Genomic DNA, 27,756 nt, shown 5'->3' on the forward strand with positions numbered 1-27,756 from the left:
GGTCTGAGTGGAACCAGGAGGAAGAGGGGAGGCTGGGTTGCTTTTGTGAGTGTTCTGGATTTCCTTTTTCATCTGAATTATTCTCTGGGAATGGATGGGGCCTCAGTTCGTCTGAAAGCAGGAGCGGGCTGGTGGCAGTGCATTTTCTGGGGGAGAAGGGACAGCCACGTGTGTGTTCAGATTGTTGGTGCTCTGTGGTATTAGCTGCTCAGCTCCTGGGCTGTTGGGGTCTGGGTGGGGGACGTGGACATGGTCCACCCACGGGACATGCTGAGCACCTGCTCTGTCCAGCCTCACCTCCCCGGCTCAAGTGTGGAGAGAAACTTGCCATTTCTCTGGATCAGTTGGGCCCCAGAATGATCCAGGGAAGGAGTAAGAGGGGTAGCGGGAGCTGGAGCTGAGTTTAATTCGATTTTAAAAATAAAGGTGACATGATTTGCACTCTAATTGAGATGGTGCATTCCATACCTGTTACAGGAACAGAAGGCTCCTGTGTCTCTTTAGTAAGATTTAAAACAACAGCAGCAATCCCCCTCTCCCCCAAACTGCCAAAAAAAAAAAAAAAAAAAACCCTTCTCATATTTAAAAAATAGAGAACAACCTTAAACTCTCTATACTCTGGGAAACAGCCGGCCTGATGCTCATAATGACACTGCTTAGGAGGCTGAACAGAACGCAGTCCTTACTTGCTCGTCCGTTAGAACCTGGACATGGCGAGTACAGATGGACCGGAACTCGTCCCTGGAGGCGGTGTTCGTCTTCATGGTGTCAAAGTTCTCGAACTCCTGGGCAATGGCGTGGTAGTGGGAGGTCACGGCTTTGTGCAGGCGAGCCAGCAGCTCCTGGTTTGCCATTTCCTTGGGCGATAAGGGCCGTGGACCTCTGGGCATCTTCTCAGCCCACTCCACAGCGGTCTGGGCAAAACAGAACAGAAAATTGATCCCTTTAGTGAATAATGAATTGCCTTAGCTCTGGGAGCCTCAGGCAAGGGTAGGGCCCGGGAGGCCCAGCTTCCTGAGGAACTTGAGCCAGGAGTCAGAGAGACCAGAGGCAGGACTGCAGGTGCAGACTTGCCTGAAAAGTGGGAGCCTGGGCTGACCAGCCGCAGAGTAGGGAGCAAAGCGACTGAGCCCGCAGGGCAGGGCAAGGGCCGGGCCCGAGGAGGGCACACCTCTTACCCTCAGCCATTCGCTCACTTGGCCTGTCCCCTGGTTTGCTGAACACACACACTGTGAATGTCTGCTCTGAGTGGTGAGGGACTCAATAGGGATGCGGATCCAGACTGCTTTCATTTCCAGCCCTCCGTACGGGCTGATTTATGCTCATGACAGCTGTGATGTGAATGGCATTGTTAATTTATTTGCTTGGCTGTGCCAGGTCTTAGCTGTGGCATGCAAACTCTTAGTTGCGGCATGTGGGATCTAGTTCCCTGACCAGGGATCGAACCCGGGCCCCCTGCATTGGGAGAGTGGAGTCTTAGCCACTGGACCACTAGGGAAGTCCTGTAAATGGTGTTTCTTTTTGTTGACTGCTACCATATCATGCTGCAGCTCCACTCTCGGTTAAGCGTCCTTGAGACTTTGAGACCCTCAGGGATTTAATCCTGGCGAGTGTAGAGTCCTGCAGTTGGAGGCTGCAGGGACCACGGAGCTGGCCTGCTTGCCTAGATCTCATTCTGCACCCCTGGGAGGTGCTTACAGGGCCTGGGGACGCTGTCCATGGTGCTGGGGAGCCCTGAGGAGGGATAGGACCAGTCTGGGCACAGGACAGCTTTCTGCGGGGAGGTGTGAGCCAGGAGGAAAGACAGGATCTTCTTACTGGATGGCAGGCTGATGGGCTGGCAGTGAGCATGTGGCCAGGTGAGCCAGAGGGGCCTGTGGAGGCCTGCAGCCCACGTTCAGTAACTGCTGATGATCAGTGTGGTGGACAGAGAGACCACAGGAAGAGCAGTGAGTCGAGTTACTGATTGATTCTCAATAGCCCTGGAAATGACAAGGGTTTCTGTGTCTACCCTGGGCACTGAGGAGACTGAAGTTGGAAGGGAGAAGCTGGGGCTAGGGGGTGGGGTGGGCAGAGACTGAGTCCTGAGCCTCCTGCAAGGGTAGTTAGAAGGGCGAGGCCTGCAGCATCTCTTTGCTGCCACTAGGAAAAGGCCCCAGAAGCCAGACCTGTGCTCACCACATCAGCAGGTGGGCTCCTGGAGTTATGAGGAAGGGGTGGGGCCCTGGGGTTGGGGGGCGGGGCTGGGCTCCATGAGAACCCAGGGGTAATAAGGCATGAAGGCTGTCCCCACACCAGGGTGGATTCTCAGATACACTGGGTTTCTCCAGTCAAAACCATTAGTGACTGGTGGCTAGAAGGCCGGTTCTTTCAAAGCACCAGCACCTGGCCAGATGATCGCATCCATTCCCCACAACCCATGTGAAAACTTTGTCATGACTCAAGTTCAGCAGTTCCACAGGAGTATGTGGAGTATATGCTACTTTCCTGCAGGACAGAGCAGAACGTTCCTCTACAAAACTGTATCAAACACGGGATGCTGCTGACAACACCATCAAAAGCGTGGCTATACACCCTTACAACACTCATACCACAGCCCACTACATCCTCGACCACCCAAAGGCTAACAGACGCTTTCAGATACATCCATTGGGAGCCATCTGCAAAGTGAATGAACGCCTTTCATTTTTCATCCTAGAAAAAAAAAAGTGATCCTTTCAGATGCATCTTACACTTTTTCGAACAGTTGGAAACACGCCTCCTGTGTCTAAGTATGAAGGCCTTTCCCTAAACACCTCGAGGGGTGTCATTGATCAGAGAGCAGAGGGATCTTTGCTGGGTGGTTTCCATCCCTATGCTGGTCACACCTGTGGGGCCTGAGGAGGACGCGCCACGGGTGAACATAACTGGAAAGAACACGGGTGTCGTGTTGCGAGGGGCAAGGTGGAGACCCCTCTGACTCTGGCTCTAACTGGCCGTGTGACGTCCACACGCCGCCGAATCAAGTTTTCCTGGGTTTCCTCATTTTTTCTGGGAGGAATCTAGGCTCCCACGAGACGGGGTGTGTGAATGCTCTTTGAAAGTGTTAACACAAAAAACAAATCAGAAATTCTTCTGTTTTAACAATAGATATGGAAGAACTCTAACAAAGTAAAATGGGCAATCTTAGGTTAATATGCTTTAAACTCTAGAGGAAATTGAATCATTTTCTAGCAAGATATAGATTACTAAATTTAATGTAAGTAACATTACGAATAGACAGGTAATCAAAAAAGAAGTTTAAAAAGCTGTTAAAAGAGCTACCATCTATCACTAAAAAGGTGTCAAGCCCTGGAGTGGGTGGGTTGCCATGCTCTCCTCCAGGGGATCTTCCCAACCCAGTCTCTGCCTTGCAGGCAGACTCTTTACCATCTGAGCCACCAGGGAAGCCCAAGAATACTGAGGTGGGTAACCTATCCCTTCTCAAAGGGATCCTCCTGGCCCAGGAACTGAATCAGGGTCTCCTGCATTGCAGGCGGATTCTTTACCAGCTGAGCTACCAGGGAAGCCAGATAATTTTTACATTAGTCAAATTATTCCAGAACACAAAAAGGGATATATAGTATTCCAGTTCATTGTATATTACCCTAACACAAAAATATAATCAAGAAAACACTTGAAAAATATGAGCCAATCTAGTTTACGGACGTAACGGCAAATATAACAAAACTTTTTTTAAAACCATTTTTTTAGGAATATTTAGTGCTGTGTTTTAAAACGGCACACCAAAATCAATTAGGGTTTATTCCAAGAATTAGGAAGTTTTCCTTATAATTAGCAAAGGTCACATATCAACACATGGCAAAGTTCATCTATCAAAATTTGGCAGTCATTCCCGATAAAATGGTATAGAATAGAAAAGTACACACATACTATCCAGGAATAAAATGAACATCTTAAACACAAGAGTATTAATCAGACACTATCTGTCAATGTGTGCCATGGGTGAGATATGAAGCATTTCCATTAAAGTTAGAAACAAGACAGGCAGGCTCACTGCCAGGTCTGCTAGTCACATTTTTAGAGGCTCTAGCCTTTGAAATAAGACAAGAAGATGAAATAAATAGTTGAAAACAAATGTTGAAAAACAACATTTATCATTACTCTTGGGTATGATTGTACAACTAGAAAATCTCAACACAATTATGAAAGCGGCTGAATTAAAGTAAAAAATGCAGAAAACGTAATACCTTTTTTCTTATACAATAAATACAACTAGTTAGAAATTATCTCATAAAAAAATCCACATTAATGACAAAGCTATTGAATACTTTGGGATAGATTTCATCTGAAAGGCATGAGACCTATATGAAGAAAGCCAGACACATTCTACTGAAGGTTATCAAAGCAAGACTGGACTAAAAACAGACACATACCATGTTTCTGGATGTGAAGACTCCATTTCAGAAGAGAAAACCTTTTTCAAATTATAAATAAATAAAACTCTAGCAAAAATCACAATGGCTATTTGGAGGGGGGGAGACCCATTAGACACAGATATTAAACGTAATATAGAGACATAAATATGTGAGATTTGCCACGGAATTTTTGGAAGAGGCTAGCAATGATGTTTCTGAGTCACCAGATATCAAAACACCACAAACTTGATATAAACAGAACAATAGAATGAGATCAGTAAGGCCCAGGATATACAAGCAGAACAGTGGACACCTACTCAGGCTGTTCATGAGTGAGAAGGAAGTCTCTTCTGTGACTGAGCCCTTACTTCACAAAGCCCATTGTTACAAACTTACAAAGGCAGCAGGAAGGAGGAGGTGTGGTACACACACGATGGAGTAATAGGGTGGAGTATTGCTCAGCCATAAAAAGGAACATTTACATTGTTCTGGCATTTACAGTGCCATTTGAGGCGACACGCATGGACCTGGATACTGTCGCACTGAGTGAAGTGAGTCAGGCTGAGAAAGACAATTACCATATGACATCACTCATATGTGGAGTCAAAAAAAAAGGAGCAGGGTACCGTGTGGTCTGGTTGACTCCAAGAGACCTTTGGATGAGGGCAGCCCTCCTAAGCAAGACTGAACATCCCAGTTTCATAAAGGGAATTCTCTCTTCCCTCTTGAGTTAACAGCTTCAGAATACCATCCCCCCGAGGTCTGCATCTCAGCAAATGGAAACTGGCCCAGTGGCCCAGCCTGCCTGGAGTCCTCTGTGATGCATCCATCATGCAATCTGCCTATCATCTATCGTCCAAACCTCGCCAACATCCCAGTGGCCCCAGGCCCAGTGCGTACCTGGAAGCTGACTGCTCCACCCTCACCTCCTGGTCCAGGCCCCCATCATCTTGCCACAAATCACAGCCTCCTTCCTTCCACCCTCAATCTGTTAAAAGTACACACGCATGAGCATCACATGCACATACGTGTTAGCACTTGTTCTCTGGGCAGAGGGGTGGGGGAGGGCCGAGCCATAATCAAAAAGCCAGCATCATTTTCCCCTGAGGACAATCTCTGTAAAGTGCAAGTCAGATCATGCACAGCTCTCCAATGGCTCCCCACGTTGCTCGGAGCAACCGGCAGGGCATCACAATGGCCGCCAGCCCGCCCACTGGGACCTCTGACCTCACTCCGTGCCAGCCTCCCGCTAAGCTTCATACACACAAGCTCGTTCCTGCCTCAGGGCCTTGGCACTTGCTGTTCCTGCCCTCCCCTCAGGCTTTCCACACATTCCTGAGCCGAACGACACGTTTATTCCCGCTCCCTTTTCTTTCTCCTTCTCTGTCCCACGTTCCGCTCTCTGATCCACCTTATATTTAACCTAATTTTCTGCATCCCAACAGAAAATAAACTTCAAGGCCAGGGCTCCGGTCTTTTGCTCACTGCTGAGTCCCCGAGTGCTTTAAAGAACCCGGCACACAGTGGGGCCTTGATCTTTGTTCAAAGAAAGAATGGATCAGCAGTGTCACCAGCACAGCCAATCAATCAAATGATGGCTCTGCACGGCCACCCCGGGTCTTCTGTTAAAAAGCTCTGGTCTAGAGGCGTCCCTGGTGGTCCAGTGGTTGAGAATCTTGCCTTCCGAGGCAGGGGACACAGGTTCACCCCGCGGTCTGGGAACATCCCACAGGCTGTGGAGCAGCTAAGCCCACGTGCCACAACTGCCGAGCTGGCGCTCCAGAGCCTGCGCTCTGCAACAAGCAGCCACTGCTACAGGAAGCCGGCAACCACAACTGAGAGCAGCCCCGCTGATCACAACCAAGGAAAAGCCCACGTGCCGCAAAGAAGACACAGTGCGGCCAAAAGTGAAATAATTATTTAGAAAACTTTATCACTCTTTAAAAATAAAATGGAAATGAAACCAAGGTTCCGTTTGTTTTTCTTCTAAGAAACACAAATTTCTGGAGTGACAATATCAGGGTTGGGAAAGGTAGAATAAGGTAGGTGGAGCCACGAAAGTGCCTGTCCTTCCACCTGGCACCTGCCCTTTGAAGACTCTCCTCAAGGAAGTAAACAAGATGAATTCATGAAATCACGATCACTACAGTATTATTTGGAGAAGGAATTGGCAACCCACTCCAGGATTCTTGCCTGGAGAATCCCGTGGACAGAGGAGCCTGGTGGGCTACAGTCCATGGGGTCGCAAAGAGTCGGACACGATTGAGCGACTAACACACACACACAATATTATTTACACAGTTCACAAAAAATTAGCAACACTTTAGAGGTCAATATTGTCTAAATCAGGAGAATGGCTAAATAAACCATAGTACTTCTACAATGCAGCTATTTAGAAGGCTTCAAGAAATAGTTTAACAGTATGGTAAAATGTTTGCAATGTGCAAATTGGTCCACATGACCACACACACGCACACATGTGCACACACACACCAGCACTAACGCTTGCTCTCTGGAGGAGGAGTAAGACAGGGCAGGGGTGGGCAGACGACTGGGGCTCCTGAGCTGCAATCTTGCCTCTCCTGCGGGTTGGGGTCTGGAGGTCAGGAGGCAGGGACGGCTTGGTGGCAAGCAACGCAGAGGAGGGGCAGGGGTCCGGGAGCCCTGCTCGGTGTGACTGCCCATCTCTGCCTGGGCAGGAAATCACAGCGACACGGGGGTCACAGTGAATCCCAGAGGGTCCGGGGGGAGGGGCGGGAGGGGGGGCGCCCGAGCACCTGAGCCAGGCATGTGACCCACACGCGGGTGATGCACCCAGAGAGGACTAACACTCAACGCACGCCCACGATGGCTGCATCGAGCCATCCACAGACACCCCTGGAGCGTCTGCTGCATGCCAGGCTCTTCTGCTGATGCGCGGGAGATGGAAGTAAAAGATGATCCTTAAATAGCCTCTGCCAGGGGAGGGTCTTGGGGCCGGGGAGAGAGAGGAGAGCCAGTTTCACAGGTGAGCAGAGATTATGAGACGGGTCGTGTACTCTCGACACAGCTGATGGGAATGGCTCCCTGAGGAGGAAGCCTCAGAGCCCGGAGGTGAAGGAGGCACAGATCCTCATGAACCTCACGCGGCAAGCTGGCGTGAAGGTCGGGGGAGCAGCGCTGGCCTCCTGCGCCCCCAGTTCTCTTCCCCAACTTCCCCAGAGCCACACCAGGGGCCAGGCTGAGGACGCAGAGAGGGAGGGCGACTCCGGTTTGTCCCAAGGCTGGTTTCACGGCCGGTCGGGGAATATGCTTGGGCTGCCAGCAGAGATGATTACTTGTGTTCACGGCAGAAAACCTGGAAACTACAAACAGGGCACAAACCGAAACAAAGGTCGTGGGGGCCCTGCCCCCAGCGGCACCACGGCCGTCGCCCTGGTGCCCGTGGGACCAGCCTGGGACCGGAAGGTCCCCGGGCCCCAGGCACGCAGTCCCAGCCCGCCCCACCCCGTGCCACCTGGGGCACCCACTGGCCTCGGGAGGGCAGGGCCTCCCGGCTCACCCATTGGGGCACTGGGCTTGACGCGGTCAGGAGCCCATGTTCTGCTCCCTTTTTTGCAAAGCCGCGCTCCGAGTGATTGGAGACGCTGGGGAGGAACAGATGGCTCTTGGTCTGGCGCTTTTGTGTCCCTGGCACTTGTCACGTGACCGTTCTATCTGAATGGGGGAAAATAGGGCTTTTTCTATAACTGGAAGCAGTGTTTCTCCTCATCAGAAAAGACACCACTATCTTCAGATGCAAATGTCACTTTCCGAAACCAACTACGCTTTACATAAAAGGCCTCCTCAGGATAGGGATCGCAGCTGCAAGACAGAGCTTGGGGAAAGGATGGAGCGTCGGGTGCCTGCTTCCGTCCCCACGACTGTCTGGAGTGAGAGCGGTGGGCCCGCTCCTCCTGCAGCCGTCATCTGACAACTGGATGCTCGCAAGGCTCTTCCGGTGACTTTACAAATGAGAAAAAAAACACAAAACAATAGTGGAATCTTATGTACACGGGTCTGACCCAATTACAGGATGATTTCCATGTTTGGAAGGAATCCTCTCTCATTTTTTCAAGGGTATTCGTATAGAACTTTGTTTTACTAAACGCTTGTCCCTCTTGATATCACAGAGAAATATAGACCACCTGTGCAAAAAAAAACTCCCGGTCCCCTTTGTGACTACCCAGCAACAGTAGCACAATACAGAAAAGGAAGAATGCGCCAAGATACGAAGCACACGGTCAGCAAAGAACCAGCTGATAACATTGCGCTTCTGTGGGGCTTTTCTTGGACTCAAATGTAGCCACGTAGCTCATTTAGTAAAAACCAAGCTTTACAGTGAAATCCAGTGGTTCTAAATCCTGCTACTGCTTGGACTCACCCAAGAGGCAGCTCCAACCAGTGCGGGGTCAGAAGGAGGCAGCCTGGACTGGGGGGTCAGAGGGAGGCGGCACGGACTGGGGGGTCAGAGGGAGGCCTGTGCTGAATTCCCAGAGCCCCCTCTTCTGCCCCAGCTCAGAGCCCCTCCGCTACCCCCACAACCCCGACATCTCTGATGCCGCCTTCTGCTCAAACTGGGGTGTCTCCAAGCGCAGACAGTGCTGGGTGACCATTGCGGGGAGCTTACAGGCTCAGTGCAGGGCCCCCCAGACCCTGTCCGTCCCCCTGGGGCTCAGGCCGCACTTGCCATCATCACTCAGCGCCTGACACGGAACAGGAAGAAGGGACGGTTGCACACGCCTCTGGAGCACTGCCAGGGAAGCCACACCAGGAACCCAAGTTTCAGCTGACTTGGATCGAGCTGAAGGGGGTCAGAGGCTGGGCCGGTCCAGCGGAGGGGCCCGGGGTGGACGGTGAGGACTGCTCACGGTCAACCGAGGGCTTCGGCGCCGGCCAGGGCTGAACGGAGCTCCGCGTGGGCTCTTTCTGGTGGCCTCGGGCGAGACACACACCCTCCGCCATCCCTTTACCCACGGGGATAAAACCCGAACTGTCTCCAAGGGCAGCCTCAGATCTCAACAAGATGACACACGCAGTGCTTCACCCGATGGCTGGCCGACACGGGCGGCCTTCTTGCTGCTCCTGCCGGTTTTTTTAAGAGACATTGTGGCCTGAGTCAAGAGGTGGGGCAGACATGGGTTTGAGTCCTGGCTCCTGGCTGCCACAGTCTCTGTCACAAGTCATCAGAGGGGAGAGGCACGTGGCGCCTGCTCTTGCCTGCAGGTTAAGCCAACCTGCCTGGGATGGAAGCCTGGTCTAGATGTGGTCACACACCCTGAGGCGGGGGAGAACCTGGTCTTCTAACCAGCAGCCTCGGGCCTGCCGTGGGCTCAGATTCGGGATGGCCAGGGTACAGCTCTGCTCTCCCATCTTCCAGCTTGGCCTTATGCAGGCACCTCACTTCTCTGGGCCAAGGCTCTCCGTCTATAGTGTCATGCCAGCCACACCAGTCGGAGGGAACTCCCCATGAGAATCACTCCAGAAGATAGGGGAAAAACAGGGAGCACCCCACTGATTCAGGAATTAGCTCTGACTCTGCTGTAGGGAACTCATATTTGAAGGGGGTTGTGGGTTTGATCCCTGGGACAGGAAGATCCCCTGGAGGAGGGCATGGCCACCCATTCCAGTATTCTTGCCTGGGAAATGCCACAGACAGAGGAACCTGGCTGGCTGCAATCCATGGGGCTGCAAAAGAGGTGGACATGACTTAGCAACTGAGCTTGCATGCACGGGGAAACCCCAAGGGAGAAGCCTGTGCCCTGCAGTTCACAAAAGCTGGGGAAAGTTAGCCAAGGACGAGAATCAGTGACACAGGGCAGGGTGTGCTCTGGACGGCTCACTGACCCGGGAACTCTGTTAGCTCGCGTTCGGCTTCATTGTACTCTCATTCAATAGCTCTATTAAGGGAGTGATTTTAGAAAAGAGCCTTCTAGTACCCTGTCAATAAATTGTGTCCAGCCTCGTCTTGGCTGACTTATCAGTTTTCCATGACACAGTATCTAAGCAACTTCTCCAGACAACAGGGAAGCGAGAACACGGCAGGGAGGGCGGGCGAACTGTCACACAATCCAGTGCAGCTGGAGACGGAGACACGTGGGTGTATGCTTCCTGGAGGCACAGGGCACTCAAGGCCTGCTTCCTCAGCTCCTGTCTCCACAGCCTTTGCCATGCGGCTCCGGGTTTCCTCCCACCGAAGAGCTGAGAATATTTCCCTATCCCACAGCTTTGCACTCAGCCATACGACTGCTTTGGCCAAGGGAATGTCAGCAAGTGCCTTGGGGTCGAAGCATTAAAAAGCCTTTGCGTGATCGGCAAGCCCCCCTGTGTCTGTGGTGCTGTCTTGAGAGGAGCTGAGCTGCTTCACTCTGGTCCAAGGGAGCAGAGACATCCCAGGGAGGCCACCAGAGCTGAGCCCGGGCCAGCCAGCCCACATGCAAAAGCTGAACAAGTGTTTACAGTCCTGGAGGTGCTGGGGCTCTTTGTTATGCAGCGACAGCTGACTGATTCAGTTCTGAATTTCTGGTTAGTGAGAAATAAAAGGGACTGCGCTCAGACTACAGAGAAGGTGGCCTTTTGGCTGTCACTGCTCCTTGACGATGGTCACCAGATGTCACTCGTCCTGTGGGTGTCAAGGTGGCCTTTACCTGGCTGGGTCCACATGGTTTAGCAAGGTCTGCTTCAGCTCTCAGGTTAGAATCACGTCAGTATATTGATTTAACTCTTAGGAAGGATATAATTAAGCTAATCAGACTGCATGATTCTTCTACTAAGTTTTGTTCTGAATACTTAGGGAGACAATTAAACAGTTTTTTTCCCATGATTCCTTAGAGGAGGGGTAAAAAAAAATCCTGAAATTTCATACAGAATAAGAACACAGCAGGTAGCAAAAACTCCTAATTAGAAATACTCGGTAAAGAATTCTTCCACTTCCTTTTAAAGAACAGTGTAATTACTTCTAAGAATTGAAAAATTGCTTCATTTGATCAAATATTTTGATTAGCAAAGAAATTAATTGTACTGTATCTTCATTTGTATTTACAGTGAATTAATGAATGCTAAAAATAACAACAGCAGCAAAACTGCCTGTCAAAAAAAAAGATAAAACATTTAAAAAATCTAGATGAAAATAAAGTGAAAGCTCTGCGTGCAAACGTGCTGATACAGAGGCCTCCCGCTGGATCAAGGAACCAACTTCGGCAACTCCCAGGGACCCCTGCTCACAGGGCCAAGGGTGGATGCTCGGGTATCGGGAGGTCTGGAGGCCTTAGTGATGGACAGATTGGCCTTGGCAATTCAGCACGCTGCGTGCAGAAGTGAGGGAGATACGCCAGAACTGCGGGTACCACTCGGGTTTCCTGGGGCATGACGCTGCCAACCCTGGGGTCTCTGACCAAGCAGGGATTCTTTCTGGGTGATAAACAGATGCAGATCTGGAGATTTCAGCTTCCTTTTCCTTTGGAAAGGCTACACTCAAGCCAAGCTTCAAGCCAACTGAACCGAGGCTTACTGAGACCCGGTCCTGGGAGCCACCTTTTGCTGTGCTCTTTCGCCCAGGCTCTGAGCTGCAGCCTTGCGGAAGCTCCTCTGACCCTCTCCTTGCCCTTGGGGGCAGCTGTGTCATCCCTGTTTCTAGACAAGTAAGTGGGGCTTCTCCCTGAAGAGATCAGGACCTGGGCTGCTCCCCTGTGAGCTGATGATGGAGCTCAAGATGGCCTGACTTCAGAGCTGTGCTCTCCCATCCTCCCGTGACCCCAGCCCCCACCACACGCACGAGTACAGAGCCTACCCGAGAAAGGCATCAACACAGACTGAGGGCTACTGCGGGCCTGTCCCAGGCTCGGGGACTTGAACGGCTGAGGCCAGCCCCTGCCTGGAGAAGCTGGTGCTTTGGGATGCCCGTGGAGGCAAGCACGGGGGAGACCCACCCCAAAGCCCTGCCCCACGGCCTTCCTCCCAGACCCTCTGTCCCGGCCTCGCATCCCCCTCCCTCTCCTTGTCCTCACCCCGGCCCCAAACCCACACTCCAGCTGTTCCCAAAGTACAGGTTTCCCATCTTGGGTCTCTGCACGCACTCATCCTGACACCTGGGAAGCCCATCTCCCGACGTCCAGACGCGCTGCGAGCTCGTTAGAGAGCCCTTTCTGCCTCCTCTGCCCTGACCACGTAGACCGAGGGCCTCCCGCTCAGGCTCCCTTCCTCTCCACAGCTCAACATTCGCAGAGGGTCCATTTGATATGTCTGCAAACACCCAATCCATAGACCCTTTGGTAGCACGAAATTGCCATAAAATGCAAAGAAACAGAGGAAACACTTGAGCTACCCCTGTGACCCTTTAATGATTCAATAAACTCCTGGCTGAAGTCATTTATGAAACTATGAAAATGAATTCTTCCACCCAAATAAATTACACACTGTATAATCACATCATTACTGAACATTGTACACTAAGCAGGCACTCAGTGAAGGAGGATAGAATGAAAAATAATAATAATGCAGACATTTGGTGTTGGCTATGTTCAGGACCATGCAAAGCTCCTTCCACATTAACTTGCTTAACCAGAATAGCAATCCTGTACGGTGGACACTCAGACACTCAGACTGACAGCAGCAAGCTGAGAGCGGGGCCCTGGTGCTAGTTGGATTTCTAATCCCAGCCCTGGTGCTTCTAGCTGTGCGGCTGGGAATACATGCTGAAGCTCTCTGTTCCTGTTGCCTGCTCTGTGGTGCTGGAGAAGACTCTTGAGAGTCCCTTGGGCTGCAAGGAGATCCAACCAGTCCATTCTAAAGGAGATCAGTCCTGGGTGTTCATTCATGAGTTTGAGTCAACTCCGGGAGTTGGTGATGGACAGGAGGCCTGGCGTGCTGCAGTCCATGGAGTCGCAAAGAGTGGGACACGACTGAGAGACTGAACTGAACTGAACTGAAAAGGTTCTTAGGAGGATGAGCTGAGTTAATTCAGGTAAAGTGCCTGGAACAGGGCTGGGCTCACAGCACATGCCCAGTGGGTATCAGCCTCTGTTTGGACGTTGGTATCTGACTGTGGGTGGCAAGAAGATGCAGGAGCTGGCCGGGCAGAATCACCAGGGAGGTGGCGCGCTTCCTCCTCCCAGTCTCTTATCAGGGACCATTCACATTCAGGCCTCAGTGAAGGCTGAGAGGTGGAGCTTTCTGGTTCCTTAACGAATGGGCGGAGCCATCTCTGCCGGAGTAGTCCTCGCCCCTGGGGAGGTTTGTGCGTGGTCACCTGTCCTCCCACCAGCCTGGACACCAGGGCTGGCCCAGGGCCTGGCACATCGTTGCTCATGTTTGCTAAACGTGGGGAGGTAAGCTCCCAGTTGAATGGGGCAGTTAAAGGCAGAACCCAAGCAGCTCCCCTCCAAGCCAGACACGCGTGTACACGGTAACAATTAAGACACAAGTGCCATCCTGGATTTGCTCTGCAAGGCCTGCTTGGGACAACAACTTCTTGGATTGACTTCTAGCTTCCTGATACGGTCACGACCTTGTAGAATCAGTAGTACAGCTCAGTGCTGGTGTTTAACTGATCCAAACACGGCAATTGAATTGGATCACAAATCCCTAGAGGGACGAAATGAGTGAGGGTCTCTGGGGCAGGCTACACCACAGTCTGCTTACTTGAACAGGCAGAGAGTGTCTCGCCCAGGTAGGAATAGGGAGGGAGTGCCAGCCCGGATACCAGGGGAATGCTCGTGAGGCACTGGAGGAGCTGCCCAGGGCCCCCTGGAGATGGGCTGAGGCTGGCCCTGCTTGCGGTGTGCGGGCTCAGGTGGCTGCAAGCCTGGCACGGCCTCTTTGCTTTTCTGCAAGACGTGTGGAGACCAGGCTGAGTTTGCTTTGGCGGGCGAGCCCATCCTGCTTCCAGCCGGGGCCCATCTGGCAGCTGCTAGAGCAGCAGGTGCCCAGTCCTCCCGACTGCCCACCCTCCTGAAAGCTGGTGAAGGCGCGGGTGGCGGGGCTGCACTGCTCTTCCTTCCGACTGGAAGCTCCAGGTCCAGGTGGGGCCCTGGACTGTGGGGTGCTTCAACCACTTCGGTTTGGGAGAACTGGGTTTTTTGCAGGTGGTGCTCGGGGTAAAGAAACCGCCTACCAATGCAGGAGACAAAAGAGACTCGGGTTCGATCCCTGGGTTGGAAGATCCCGAGGAGGGCATGGCAACCCACTCCAGCGTTCTTGCCTAAGAGAATCCCATGGACAGAGGAGCCCAGTCCATAGGGTCATAAAGAGTCAGACACGACTGAAGCAACTTAGCACGAACACATGCATTTTAACCTCGTGAGAAGGACAGTGCGTCACGCTGACTGGTGGTCAGGTAACCCGAGCAGGTTGGCCCCTGACTGCTCCTCTGGTGTGACGGTGTCATTTCATTCCACGCGGTTGACTCCGTTTCTTTTCCTTTAGCTCAGGCACGGTGGCCCAGAGCCCCTCACCCTGCACTCTCACCAAGGTCACCCCAAGTGTCCAAGTGACCTGAGTTATCCCTCCCAAGCTGTGTCCTCGACCGTCTCCAGGACAACAATAACAACAGGTAGCAAGTATTCCATTGGAAGTGGAAAGTGAGTGAAATTTAGGGGAAACATTCAAAAATCCCCAAAATTATATCTAGAGCACTTGGATTTTTTTTTTTTGGCATCAGGGGAAAGAGTAAATAACTGGAATGGCATATCTTAATAATTTCTTTAACTTATTTCCAATAATCTTTGGGCCTTTTCCTGAAAAGGAAATGTCCCCATTCTTTACAATATTCATTAAAAATACATGGATACCATTATACTTACAATAAAAAAATAAATAAATCAAAGTAACACTGTTGGCAACTAATATAAGCGTGATGCTCATGAAAGATTACAACCATTTTGATGTGGGTTACGGTCTCTTCTTTGGTTGAAAACTATAATCTTAAATTCTCCCTTAGGAAAAAAATCATCTGCAAGTTGCTTAACCTCTCACTGGATAAGTTTAGAGGTGATATATTATAAACACCAGGTAAGGACTGATCTCACTGGGTCTCGGTTAGCTAAAATGTGGCAAAATAATTACTCTGCATTGAATAAGGATGCGCTTTGTTAAAAATTCCATTATTTCCATGGTAATAAAGTAGAAAGAATTTACACGGGTTCCTACTGTGTCTTTTAAAAATTCTATGTCTGCTCTGAGCATTATTTTATATTCACAAAGGATGCTGAAATTTCACTTTAAGACTTAAATGTTAAACAGAAATGATTTTCTAAAAACAAGGTGATACTCTATATAGCTCGCACGTAGCTTTTTGAAGGTAAAATGTTTTTCCCAGAAGTGAAAAAGAGGTATTTGCTGAGGGCAGACACTCAGGTGACATCTCTCCCAGCTTGCGAGAATCTTACGAGAAAGGTGTCGGTGCTGAGGTCCACGGCTTGTCCTGGTTAATCTTTCTTTACTTTGCAACCGAGGCCTCAGGACTGCTTCAGTTTTGATAATACCTCCTTGCTCCTCTTTGGTGCCACCTAGGCGAGTGCGTCTCATCCTGACTCTGGCCGGCAAAGCTGACCGGTGCCTGCCTCGGTGGTCAGCAGCTTGTGGGCTCGGGGCTGGGTGGTGGTGCGGGGTCCCTGGCGGGGACACGGGGCCCACGCTTGGAGCCGATGCTAGGATGGTCGATCTGTACTGGCTGTGCACCCCCCTACTTTGAGGAGCGCTTCAGGGGTGCGCCACGGTGCAGCGGGGGCCGAAACGCCAGGGCTCAGCTGCACCCTGGGATCTGGGAAGTTCCGCAGCATTTGGTGTGATGGGAGCTGAGGCGCTTTTCCCCGCAGTGTGTGATGGACACAGGAGACGGATCTATACAGGTTTGGGGGGGCATTTGGCCCCCATCTAAGAGACGGGTGAAGCCACCGTCTACGCTCCGGGTGCTCCTAGCTCCCTTAAGCCTTTCGCGACGCCTCCCCTACCTTTGCAGCTATCCCTGCTCCAAGAGCGGATTCAGTGCAGCTGGGGATTATTCACGGCGAACTTCCTCTGCAAGGAGAGGTCCCGACCGCCTTAATTACATTTCGGTAATCTCCTTTTAATTACTTGCCGCCCGTGCATCCCCTAGAGGAAGGGATGGCTGGTGTCGTATTTAATGAGCTCGAGGAGGATGCATTAACTGTTCCTGTTGTTAGTTAACTTCTTTTCCTTCTGTCAAGAAGGGTTGTCAGTCCGCGACTAGACTTCCGAAATCGCCACCAGGTATGGGCAGGGTCCTGGCTCGTCCACAGCCGCCTTGCCATCCCAGTCCACCCTTGTGGGAGCCGACTACGTCCCCGCTGAGACATCTCCAGGGTCTGGGACCTGAATTCTGGAGCGAGGCGTGCGGGGCCCAGGCGATCTGCCCCTGCCCCCTCCCCCATCAGCAGATGGACGTGCCCTGAACATCCAAGGTCCTCCTGTGCCTCACCCTTCAGGTCAGCAGTCCCAGCCTCAACTTGCTCTTCTGGTAAAGGCACCTCCATCTTCACACCCACTCCCCGAGCCAGTTCAAGGGCTGATACCATTTCACACCAAGCGCCTAGTGCACGCGGACGGGCAGAGCAGGAGGGCCGAGCAGTGGGCTGAGGGGTGCCCTCGTCCCTGCTGCAGCCCCTCCAGCCCCCCGGCCCCATCTGTCTTGAAGCACACTTCCTGCCGTCACCCGCGTTACAGTTAGTCCTAAAGCGTCCTCTTAGGAATGTTCGGCAAGGTGCTTCCAGAGGCGCAGGGGACTCCGAGATGAGGTCAGGGGGAACGAGCGTGGTGGGAAGCAGGGGGCAACACTCAAGGCTCTGGGAACAGCCCCCCCTCGCCATGCTCTGGGCTCAGGGACTCCAGAGCCGGCAGAGATGCTCAGAGGGACCTGTGAGCAGGGATGGGCCTCCTCCGCTGCCAATGGTGCAGCCTCTGGACGGGGCCCATGAGGACTCCGCGTGGCCAGTGGGGCCCGCGGGAAGGGTTTGGGCACGTTCTCATGGGTGTTTGGCAAGGACACGCTGTAGCAATTGGAGGCCTGGAAGCCACTATGAGTCCCGTGATGGGGCGTCGGTCACACCGACGGCCCAGGACACCTGTCCCCCTGCTCCGTTCCTCAGTCACAGGGCTGCTCCTGACTCACTCTCTCAGCACTCATTCTCTCTCTCTCGCCAGCACGTCCCTCCCCTGGGCACGCCGGCCTCCCTGCTGGCCCCTGCCCCCTGAGTCTTCTCCCCCGAGGCCCCGCATGGTCACGACACTCTTCTCCCCAAACCTTCCCTGGGTCTCCACGCGGTTCAAAGTGCTACGAGGCCGCCCACCCCATCGCTCCCTGGGCGCCTGCTACTAACCCTCTCTGCCCTGCCCCTCGCCCCAGCCCAGGCAGCCCAACCTCAAGCCAGCCGGGCTCTTCAGGGCGCCCCCCCACAACCAGAGGTCACGCGGCTCCCTCCCTCCTCTCCGCTGGGTCTCAGCTCAGACGTCCGCTTCTCACCAGGCCCTCCTCTGCCCAGCTTTATCTGACCCCACAGCACAGGTCAGATGCTGACATCTGATACGTTTTCTCATTGCTCATCTGTCTCTCTTGCTAGGATGCAGGCCTGGCTCAATGGCTGACCTCAGGACCCTGCCCAGTGCTGGGTGCGCAGCGGCCCACCGGAAGCCCTGGCTGATGGACAAAGTGGGTGGGAGGGGGCACATCCCACCAGATCCACGCTTTAGAGACACACTGGTGACATGGAAACGCCAGTGATGTCACGGGAGGGGAAGAGGCAGCTCCGGGAGGGATGTGCAGGGGCCTAGAGGAGAGGCTAGGTGGCAGGGGTGGGAAATGGTGAAAGTTCTGGGGCGGGGGATGGCTAAGAAATGGGGGGACAAGAAGCTGAGGGACAGGGAGGTATAGCTAGAGAAACAGCAGGGTTACAGGGGCTGCTTGGTGGGATGGGACTGGGGTGAACAGCTGATCAAGTGGTCTCTGTCCTGAAATCTTTGGCAACAATTCCTTTTTTTTTCTATATGGGCATATACTACTTTGATACAAATAATAAATGTTTGTTTAAAAAAAGAGTCTTTTAAGAGTTGAGGAAAATCCCCAACAACCCCCCAGTTCAGCAGCACACGCTCCCTGTCCTTGAGCCCACCGCCAAAGGACATCTGTATAGGGAAGAAGACCAGAGGTGAATACACCAAGATACTGGGCTTTCCTGGGGGTAAAGAATCCGCCTGCGATGCAGGAGGCCCAGGTTCGATCCCTGGGTCGGGAAGATCCCCTGGAGGAGGACATGGCAACCCACTCCAGTATTTTTGCCTGGAGAATCCCATGGACAGAGGAGCCTGGCAGGCTACAGTCCATGTGGTTGCAAAGAGTCAGACATGACTGAGTGATTAACACTTTCATTCCAAAATGTTAACACTTTATCCCGAAGGGTGACTTTAATTCTCCATCACAATGATTGCTATGCTCCAAATCATGCAAATGGATACAAATGGCAACTATTACTATTAGCTTAAACCATATGAAATTGTCAATAGTCAATCATTTAGGGCTCTAAAGATGGCAATTTCATAGGATGCAACCTCACAGAAAAAGAAATTAGTTTCTTTAGCTGCTTTCAAGATCAATAAAAGTATTCCTATCCTTTGAACCCAGTTATTGTATTTCTCGGTTTCTTTCTTTAGGAGAAAAAATCCAAAATGTGGATGTAGACATAGAAAGTGTTCACTGCAAAGCAAGTGACAATCTCAAAAACTGGGAGAAAAACTCTAAATGCTTAAAAACAAAGGGTCAGTGGAATGCTATACAGACATTTAACTTATGTTTGGAAGAACTTGAAGTGACATGGAATGTTAAGGAGAAAAAAAGCAAGATACGTGATTACATCTGCAGCGTTACCTCCACTGGGTAAAAACACGCATTCGGTTTGTATGCTAAGGTTCACGGCGGCATTATTCACAGGAGCTAAAACTTGGAAGCAGCCCAAGTGTGCGCTGACAGGTGAATGGGTAAGCAAAATGCAGTCTATCCACACGAGGGATATTCTGAGACTTATCAAGGAAGGGCGTTCTCACACGTGCTACAGAAGGAGGAGCTCCGAGGGCATTATGCTCAGTGAACCAGGCCAGACACGGAAGGACAAGTACTGTACGATTTCACTCACCCGAGGCACCTAAAGGTGTCAGGTTCATAGAGAAAGCAGGACGGCGCTTGCCAGAGACTGGGGCAGAGGGGTAGGGAGTTAAGTGGGACAGAGGCTTGCTCTTGCAACATCAAGAGAGTTCTGGAGATGGATACACAGCAACATGAGTGGGCTTAATGCCACCGGGCTGTGCACTTGGAAAAGGATGAGATGGTGACATTTACAGTAGATGTATTTCACCACGATAAAAGAATTGGGGAGGGGGGAGGCACTAGAAATAGAAGAATAAGCTCTCCGAAGCAGCCCTGGGGCCCTGGGAAGAAGACCAGCTCGGAAGCTGAATTGCCTGGCGTCCAACTGGCTGAGGAAGCAGGCGGGTGGTCCCTGACTTCCGGAGCCCACCTGCTCCACCCATCCCCTCCCTCATCCCAGGTGAGGTGATGCACGGGGTGGACCCGGAGCTCAGAAGGTCTCGCTCAGCAGGATGGAGCTTGTTACTGTTGCACCATCATCATGGGGTTAAATGACTTTTTCTTTTTTTTTTACACTTGTATTTTCAAAAATTTTCTCAACAGGTATTTCTTTTAAAATCAGCGAAAAGATGTAAGTCACATAAAAACAGGGAGAGTCACCATAAACAAAGAGAAAAGACAAGTCATGGATCAGGAGGAGATATTTACAACGACCACCCAACAAAGAAGTGGGGCCCTTTTAGGCAGTTCCCAGAGGAGGGAGCCTGGGTGGCTGATAACATTTGAAAGTGTCGGCAGAAAATAAATCTGGATAATACCAAGGGCTCCAGGATATGGCACGTGGGGAGCTCTCCCGCAGGGCCGGCCGGAGTACACGCTGATCGCTGCAGCCACTGTGGGGGTGTCTGTGGAGCTGAACCTGTGCCGTCCCGCCCCCTCCCCGACCCAGTCGGTCTCCGTGGAGTGACCCTGAGTGTGCGAAGGACACAGTCACAGAAGGCTGACTGTGCAAACGGCAAACCACCTGCCCGCCGTGAGCAGCAGGACAACTGAATGGGGTTTGCTCGTTCAGCAGAATGTATCCACGTCTCCCTTCACTGGCTAGTTCTACAGCAGCTTCAGTGGGTGAACTGAAGCCAGTGTAACGACATGAATAAATCTTAAATTCCTGATAGTACAGCAAGAAAACCTAAAGCTCTGAAGAGTTTGATATAATGTCATACATATATATATAGTTTTAAAACAGAAAACACAATAGTACATAGGAATGACCATCGAAATGGCAAAGACGAAAATCTTCACAGTCCCCAGAGCGTTTAGAAGCCTGGAGGCGGGAGCCAGGCTTCGGGGGTCACTAACCAGCTCTGCCACCACCTCCGGGAGTGACTGTGGCCAACGACTTGACGTCCGTGCCCCAGGGCTCGTCTATGAAATGGGATATTACTAGCATGTGCCGCCAGTGACCGCAGAAGAAGTACGTGCGTATAAAGGGTTAAGAACAGGGCCTCGCCCACCTAGACTTTGCTGTTGTCATTATTACTGCATGGAGCCTCAGACCGTAAAAATGTTCATACTATCTGCTCTAGCAACCTCACTTCCAAGAGTTTATCCCACGTGAGTGACTGAGGATTTATGGACTCAGATGTTGATTGTGTACAAACGTGTGCAGTCGGAAATGACCCGAGCGTCCAGCTACGCGTGCCTGTGTGCTAAGTTGCTACAGTCATGTCCGACTCTCTGTGACCCTACGGCCTGTAGCCCGCCAGGTTCCTCTGTCCGTGGAATTCTCCAGGCAAGGAATATCCAGCTATGACAGTGTGTGTGTGTGTGTGTGTGTGTGTGTGTGGCTGGTGTGTGTGTGTGGCTGGTGTGTGTGTGTGTGTGTGGTGTGTGTGTGTGGCTGGTGTGTGTGTGTGTGTGGCTGTGTGTGTGTGTGTGTGTGTGTGTGTGTGTGTGTGTTGTCAGGGCGGGGGGCGGGGGGTAGGGTTTGCAGTTAAATACATCCCAGCACAGCCTGTTGAGATTTAGCTGCCGCATTATTTTTGTATTTTTCCTATTTGTTATCTCCTCTTCCATGAAGGCAGGGACCATAGCACCGTCTGACTCAGCACAGAATGGCGACCAAAGAAATCCAAGTTCACTGAAAGTAGCCTGTGATTTCACTACTGATGTTGGCCCATTTACAATTAGAGATGGAGGAAACAGCCTGAGAAGGAACAGTTCATGCAGCCAGAGAAGTGGTCCCAGGAATGAACAAGAGCCTGTGGTCAGCCACCCATTCTCCTCCAGGAAGTCCCCTTAGACTTCCCCCAGGACCCTGCTACAACCACGTTGACCCCTACCCCAGGCTTGGCTGCTGCATGGCCCAGAGCCTGGAACATAGTGGGTCCCGACAAGGGTCTCCTAAGTGGGTCCCAACTCCCTCAGGGCCTGACTTCTCCGGACACCAGATCATCTTCAGGGATCTATGACTCCTAGAACTTTGAAGCCTCTCCTAAACTTCTTTGAAAATCAGTAAAATAAAATAACATTTCAGTGAAGTAAAGGATACATATGTACCTTCTGACACTCAACGTAGAATCAATATCAACTTTTCATTTATAATAAGCTAATTAACTCAGGTGGTTGCCGATTTATGTGACACGGTTTTAATCAATTATCTATTTTGCCAAGACTAATTTTAGCCCTTTTCCAAAGAGAAATGCTTATGTGCTGCGGACACTCTTACCTCCTCAACGTAACTGCTGAAGTTCTGGAGAAAATATTTCCAATTTATGTAGGGGGTGAGATGAAGTCTGAGTTTTCTCAAAAAATAATGATACTGGTTATCTGTTAGTTTGTAACAGAAATCCTTAAGAACCTGTCCAAAATCTGAAGCCTTTACAAACCCAGTGTCCTCTTTATCCAATGCAGAAAATGCCTACAATTAAAAAAAAAAAAGCAGATATTACAGTCAAATATTTCAAAAATATTTTTCTTAAGTATTGCTTTTTGGAATGCAAATGAAATAAAGTGAATGGGAGTTCCCGGTAGATTCTAAATTACTAAATAAATGCCCCAGGACTGAGAGGCAGGTAGAAGGTGCGCCTGGTATAGGAGCCGATGTGTTGTTGAGGAAACTCACTTCCCTCCCTCCAACCTGGATATGAAGAGGAAGAGGGGTGAGAGGAACCCCAGCCTCACTGGTCTCCAGCCGAGGGGTGAAGGAACCTGTCTGAGGTCTCTTCATCATTAAACTCGAGCTCCTGAATGAATCATTCATAACTAGAGGCTCAGGTAAAATTCCACTGCACTGGGATGTAGGGCAGGGGTCTCGTGATAGGAGTCTAACGTCAGAAGTGTGGCCAGGAGGAGGAGTCAGGGGACCACCCCTCCCATCCCCACCCCAGGGCTTGAACCCTGAGGCTGCTGTCCTTTGCCCACCCTTGGCTGGAGCCCACACGGCCTTCCTTCCCAGGGACACCCCACCACCGACATCTGTGCTGGAGGAGCTGCGGAAGACAGTGTCAACCCAGCAGAACAGCAGTCAAACCAAAGTGCAAACATTTGCTATAAAAAGGAAGCACGTTTCCCCCCATCTGTTGAAACAGAACTATTTGTTTCTCCTGCATTAGAAAACCTATATCAAGGTGCAGGTTAAGATCTTAGTTTCTTAGGTGAGAATTGAAGGTGCTTGCAGACGGAAACCCAAATTCCCTTGCGGTTAATTGTCACTCAGGACTAATTAGGCACCCTCATCGGTCCAGGGGGTGGTGTTATGCGTGTCACTAAATTAACCTCAAATTGCTGTCTGGCTGTGAGCTTGCATTTGCCTGTGGCGATATGACACAGCCAGGGACGGTGGGACGCCTCTAGCGCCACAGCCGGGAGGCAGACTTTGAACCTTGGCTGTGTTACCCATCGTAAGCCCTCAACCTCTCTGTGCCGAACGTCTTCAGTATAAAAACCGGGACTTCAGAACTCGCGCTGGTCTAAGTTTTACTGCAGCAAATCTGAAGACACATCCGTCCCAGGTACCTGCGCACAGTGGATCTCGGCAGGTTGTTAAGGGGAACGACCCTCCAGATGAAGGGCGCTGACTGAGCATCCTGTCCTGAGGGCGTTAGAAGGCCCCGTGGAGCCACAAGGCTCCGTGGACCTAAGGGGTGAGCTGGGGTCTGGCTCACTGCGGCCATGGGACCCGCACTTCCCTGGGGCTGGGTGGCTTCCTCGTGCATCAGTCCAGCCTGACAAGCCACACACAGGCTGGGGGCGGGGAGGCTCAGATATGAAAGGCATGGACGGAGAAGCCTGGCAGGCTACAGTCCATGGGGTCACGAAGAGTCAGACACAACTAAGCGACTTCACTTTCACTTTTCACGTTCATGCATTGGAGAAGGAACTGGCAACCCACTCCAGTATTCTTGCCTGGAGAATCCCAGGGACAGAGGAGCCTCGTTGGCTGCCATCTATGGGGTCGCACAGAGTCGGACATGACTGAAGCGACTTAGCAGCAGCAGCAGCAGGGAGCTATAGACTCTGCACAGATATACAAGGTGTTGCTGCATCATTTCAGAAATAAGAGGCTGCATCGAGACGGGTCCCCCATGACCTGAGGAGACGCCTTATGTGTCTCTGGTCCCCTTGCTGACCCTTCTCCCCAGACACTGTCATTCCTTCCTTCCCTCCCTGCCACAAAGGCCACCCTCCCTACAGGCCACCTGCAGTCTCGTGGCCAGAGAATTTCACTCTCCTGCTTAAAACCTCGCCCCCTAAGGAGTGTTTCTCGGGAGTGAGAACCGTAGCTCCTCCCGCAGTTTCCACGGACCTCAGTCTGAGAGCCACCCTGAGCTGGGAGAGGGCAGGGCCGCCCTGCACTGGACTTATTTGGCCTGCACGGTGCCTCCGACAGATCTGAAACATGTGTTGACATTGAGAAATCAGGAGGTTTCATAGCTGCTTATAAAAAACGCAAAGATCTAGCTGAGCTGGGACCATTTCTCAGCTCAGCAGCAGTCGGTCAGCGGAAGTGCTGAGCAGAAGCTGCCCTCTGGACAGGGCTGTGCCCCCCGGCCTGCTGCGGCCGCCCGCAACCCCTGCGGCACTTCCTTACTCCTGGCTCCTCCGTGAGCATTGAGTCTGCAAACCTCACAAGGCGACCCCTGGGCCTGGGCAACCTGGTGTCGACAGGGTGTATAGACGGGATTCCAGCTGACCTGCAGCGAGGTCATACTAATCTGTGATCTTCAGATAGTCATTAAAAAAAAAAGACACAAAAGTGTCAGATCCTCATCGTGAATTCCTACACGCAGACCATCTCTGCTGTCCGGGAGGAAGGCCACACTCACTGGCATTCCAGAATAGTCACGGGCTGGCTGGGCTGCCCCTGGCCTTTCGTCTCTCACTCTGACCCCAGAGGCTTGGACTCAGGAGCCCAGCTTGCCTCCCGGCGCCGAGGGGGTTAAAAAGCCCAGGCCTGGGTGTTTGGGCGGGTCCGTGGGTCTGTGTATCACAGTCACAGAGACAGCCCTGCTCCCACTGTGCTGTCTGGACCGTGCACCTGGCATTGCACGGGCAGCTCTGGATTCGCCGTCTCATCAGGCAGCAAGGCCTGCCCTCTGCACACGGCATCTCCTCTTCCCATGTCTGTTACAGGGGGCAGCTCACGTGGGGACCCTCAAGGGGGACCAGCCCCTCGCCAGGAGCATGGCCCGGGCACTGTCTTCCGAGGATGCGCCCCATGGCACTATCCCCATGTAGTCTGGGTCTTGACATACCCCACGGGGTCAAGAAATGTCAGCCTCAATGTGAGTGTACTGAGGGGACTCCCTTCTCACACTCCTGGGACTCTGGTCACAGTGAGACTTTGGCCACAGCCCTGCCCTGGGCAGCCTCTTCAAGGCCACCTTGAGATGGCATCGCCCACCCCCATGGGCCCGAGAGCCCACTCTCACCTGAGGCCTCCATCCTCTGCCCTCTTTGCCCAGAAACCCCTGCCCTCACCGCAGATCCAGCCTCTGCTGGAGGCGAGTGCTTCGGCCTCACGCAACACATGCTGGCTGTGATCATGGCAGCTTTGCATGGAGCAAAAGTGGACACACACATGTGCTCACACAAACAGTCTGGTGCCGACCCACCATCGGGTTCTGATGCCCCAGGAGAATGGAGGGAGGGGGAGGGGCCCAGGAGGAGGGACCAGTTTTCGAGGTGGTGTTCAGGAGCTGGCATGGTGCCAGGGCTTCGGTCCCCTCAGTAAAGGCGCGTGTGGCCTGCCGTACCGTTGACAAAGCCAGACTGGAGGCGGCGATGACTCCCTGGATGTTCTTCAGAACCTCCTCTGGACTTAGGGCTGCAAAATTGATCGGCACGCTCTCCTCTTTCTCCTGGGACTGAGGTCTTGTCGGCTTGTTGTTCTCCACCGCTCGCAAGAAGTCAAGGTAATTGATGGAGTTATTGTGCCAGGCGATTCCCCAACTTGTCCCCAAAGAAAGAACACAATATATTAGTTAAAAACGCCATCACTTACTCAATCAACAAACACCTGCTGAGCACAAAACAGCACGGGGGACACGGATAAAGAGAGGCGCCCTTTCCTGGCCGGGAGGTGCCGCCCATGGGCCAGCTATGCTGTTATACGAGGGCTCAGGGGAGGGCTACGACAGAGGTGGGGCTGCAGACCGTGCAGCGCTGGCGCTCTGAGTCTTAAAGGCTGGACAGTCGGGCTCACAGGGTTTGAAGAGCAGAGGGTGGGGGAGGAGGACTGGCTGGAGGAATCCGGCCCTGTGATGGGGGCGGATGCAGGAGCCTCAGCACAGACGTGACATGTGCGGAGACGTGATCTGGGGAGATGCGTCTGATGGTGATGGCACAGCCGGGATGGAGGCAGGACTCGAGTGGTGGGGGCCGGGGCTGTGTTCCTCGAGACCTTAGCTGACCAGGGCCCTCTCACTGAGAAATGGTAAGGACTCTGAAATCATGGAAATAAGTCAGAGCCAGTGATGAGGAAAAGACGGGCTGAGTAAAATAGATGTTAAATTCTTTTTCAAAGAGTGGTTGAAACTATGTTGGCAAGCTGAGAGCACCCAAAACATCTTTTTTTTTTTTTTTCACAAAACCTACACAGCTTAGTATTTTCTCAAACGGCAATTCCCTGGTGGTCCAGTGGTTCAGAATCCACCTTACACGGCAGGAGATGCAGGTTGGATCCCTGGTTGGGGAACGAAGACCCTATGTGCTGCAGGGCAACTAAGCCCACACGCCACAACTGGAGAGTCTGGGTACTGCACCGAAGGAGCTCACGTGGCCCAACTGAGACGCGACGCGGCAGATAAATAAGTAAACATGTTTTAAGAAGACATTCCATCTGGGTGTGCGTCTCAACAAGGACATCCACGCGGAAAAAGAGGCTCCTGCACTCCACTCCAACACACAGAAAAATACCTTCAATTCTAAAAGAAGACTCTGCAAGAGCAAATCCAAGTTTCCTGAGACTATAGAGCTTATTTATTAAAGATGTAAAATAACGCAAAACACAGCTTGATGGCACTCAAAGTTCACGTTTCTGTAACAGATTCCCTGGGGATCACTGGCATCTTAACCCCTCTGCGCGCCTTCGCAAGATGGAGTGTGTGTCAAAGAATAGCTCGGAACGCCAGCAAGTGGAGAGGAAGGTTTCCAGAGACTGGAATAGCAGCTTCTAAAGAGAAGGAGCCAAGAGCCGTGTTTCTCCAACCACAGCTGCAGAGCTGCTTTCCACGGGCCCCGCGTCTCTGGCTCGCGCGGCTGAGATGCCGAGGAAGAGGATAATCAGCTCCGTTTCATCGGCGGGGTAAATTGCCAACTTGGTGTTAAAATTTAGTAATAAAATCAAATGCATATGCTAATCTCAGTATTATTTAGAAAAGTCTATTTTGGATCTAGAAAAGAATAATCTACATATAATTATAAATAACAGAGATGTTTATCATCAAGAGGTCTTTGAGAAGAAACAAGCAACTGAGCGATGGATCCTTATTAAGGTTTCAACTCGTAAAAAAGTTGATCACCCCATTGACAGGTGGACTACAGAAATTCCACAGCCCTTGTGGTGTTTACGAAAGTATCAGGCCTGACTACGTTTTAACAAGAGTCTCTTGTAATCATTTAGTTGATTATTTATCTGGTGCTATTTTTCGTGATTTATTCACTGAATGCATTTGAATTCATGTTCAGCTGGAAATAGATTTAGTGAGAGGAGACCCTATTTAAGGAAGAAGAGGATACAGGCATTTG

The 27,756-nt window shown here is 51.7% G+C and overlaps 1 protein-coding gene across 5 annotated transcripts in view; it reads right to left on the reverse strand.

Annotated features, from left to right (window-relative positions):
* Positions 1 to 27,756, reverse strand: part of EFCAB6 (EF-hand calcium binding domain 6) — a 253,339-nt gene that overhangs the window by 17,022 nt on the left and 208,561 nt on the right. For all 5 annotated transcript variants that reach the window (XM_070790542.1, XM_070790543.1, XM_070790540.1 and 2 more), the window contains 3 exons: positions 25,764 to 25,959; positions 22,235 to 22,426; positions 687 to 914 (listed from right to left, as the gene is read on the reverse strand). In XM_070790542.1, the coding sequence (XP_070646643.1) occupies positions 687 to 914; positions 22,235 to 22,426; positions 25,764 to 25,959 (616 nt within the window). The remainder of the gene's footprint in view (positions 1 to 686; positions 915 to 22,234; positions 22,427 to 25,763; positions 25,960 to 27,756) is intronic.

This window comes from Bos indicus, chromosome 5, assembly GCF_029378745.1.
Source record: "Bos indicus isolate NIAB-ARS_2022 breed Sahiwal x Tharparkar chromosome 5, NIAB-ARS_B.indTharparkar_mat_pri_1.0, whole genome shotgun sequence".
NCBI classification, from domain to species: domain Eukaryota; kingdom Metazoa; phylum Chordata; class Mammalia; order Artiodactyla; family Bovidae; genus Bos; species Bos indicus.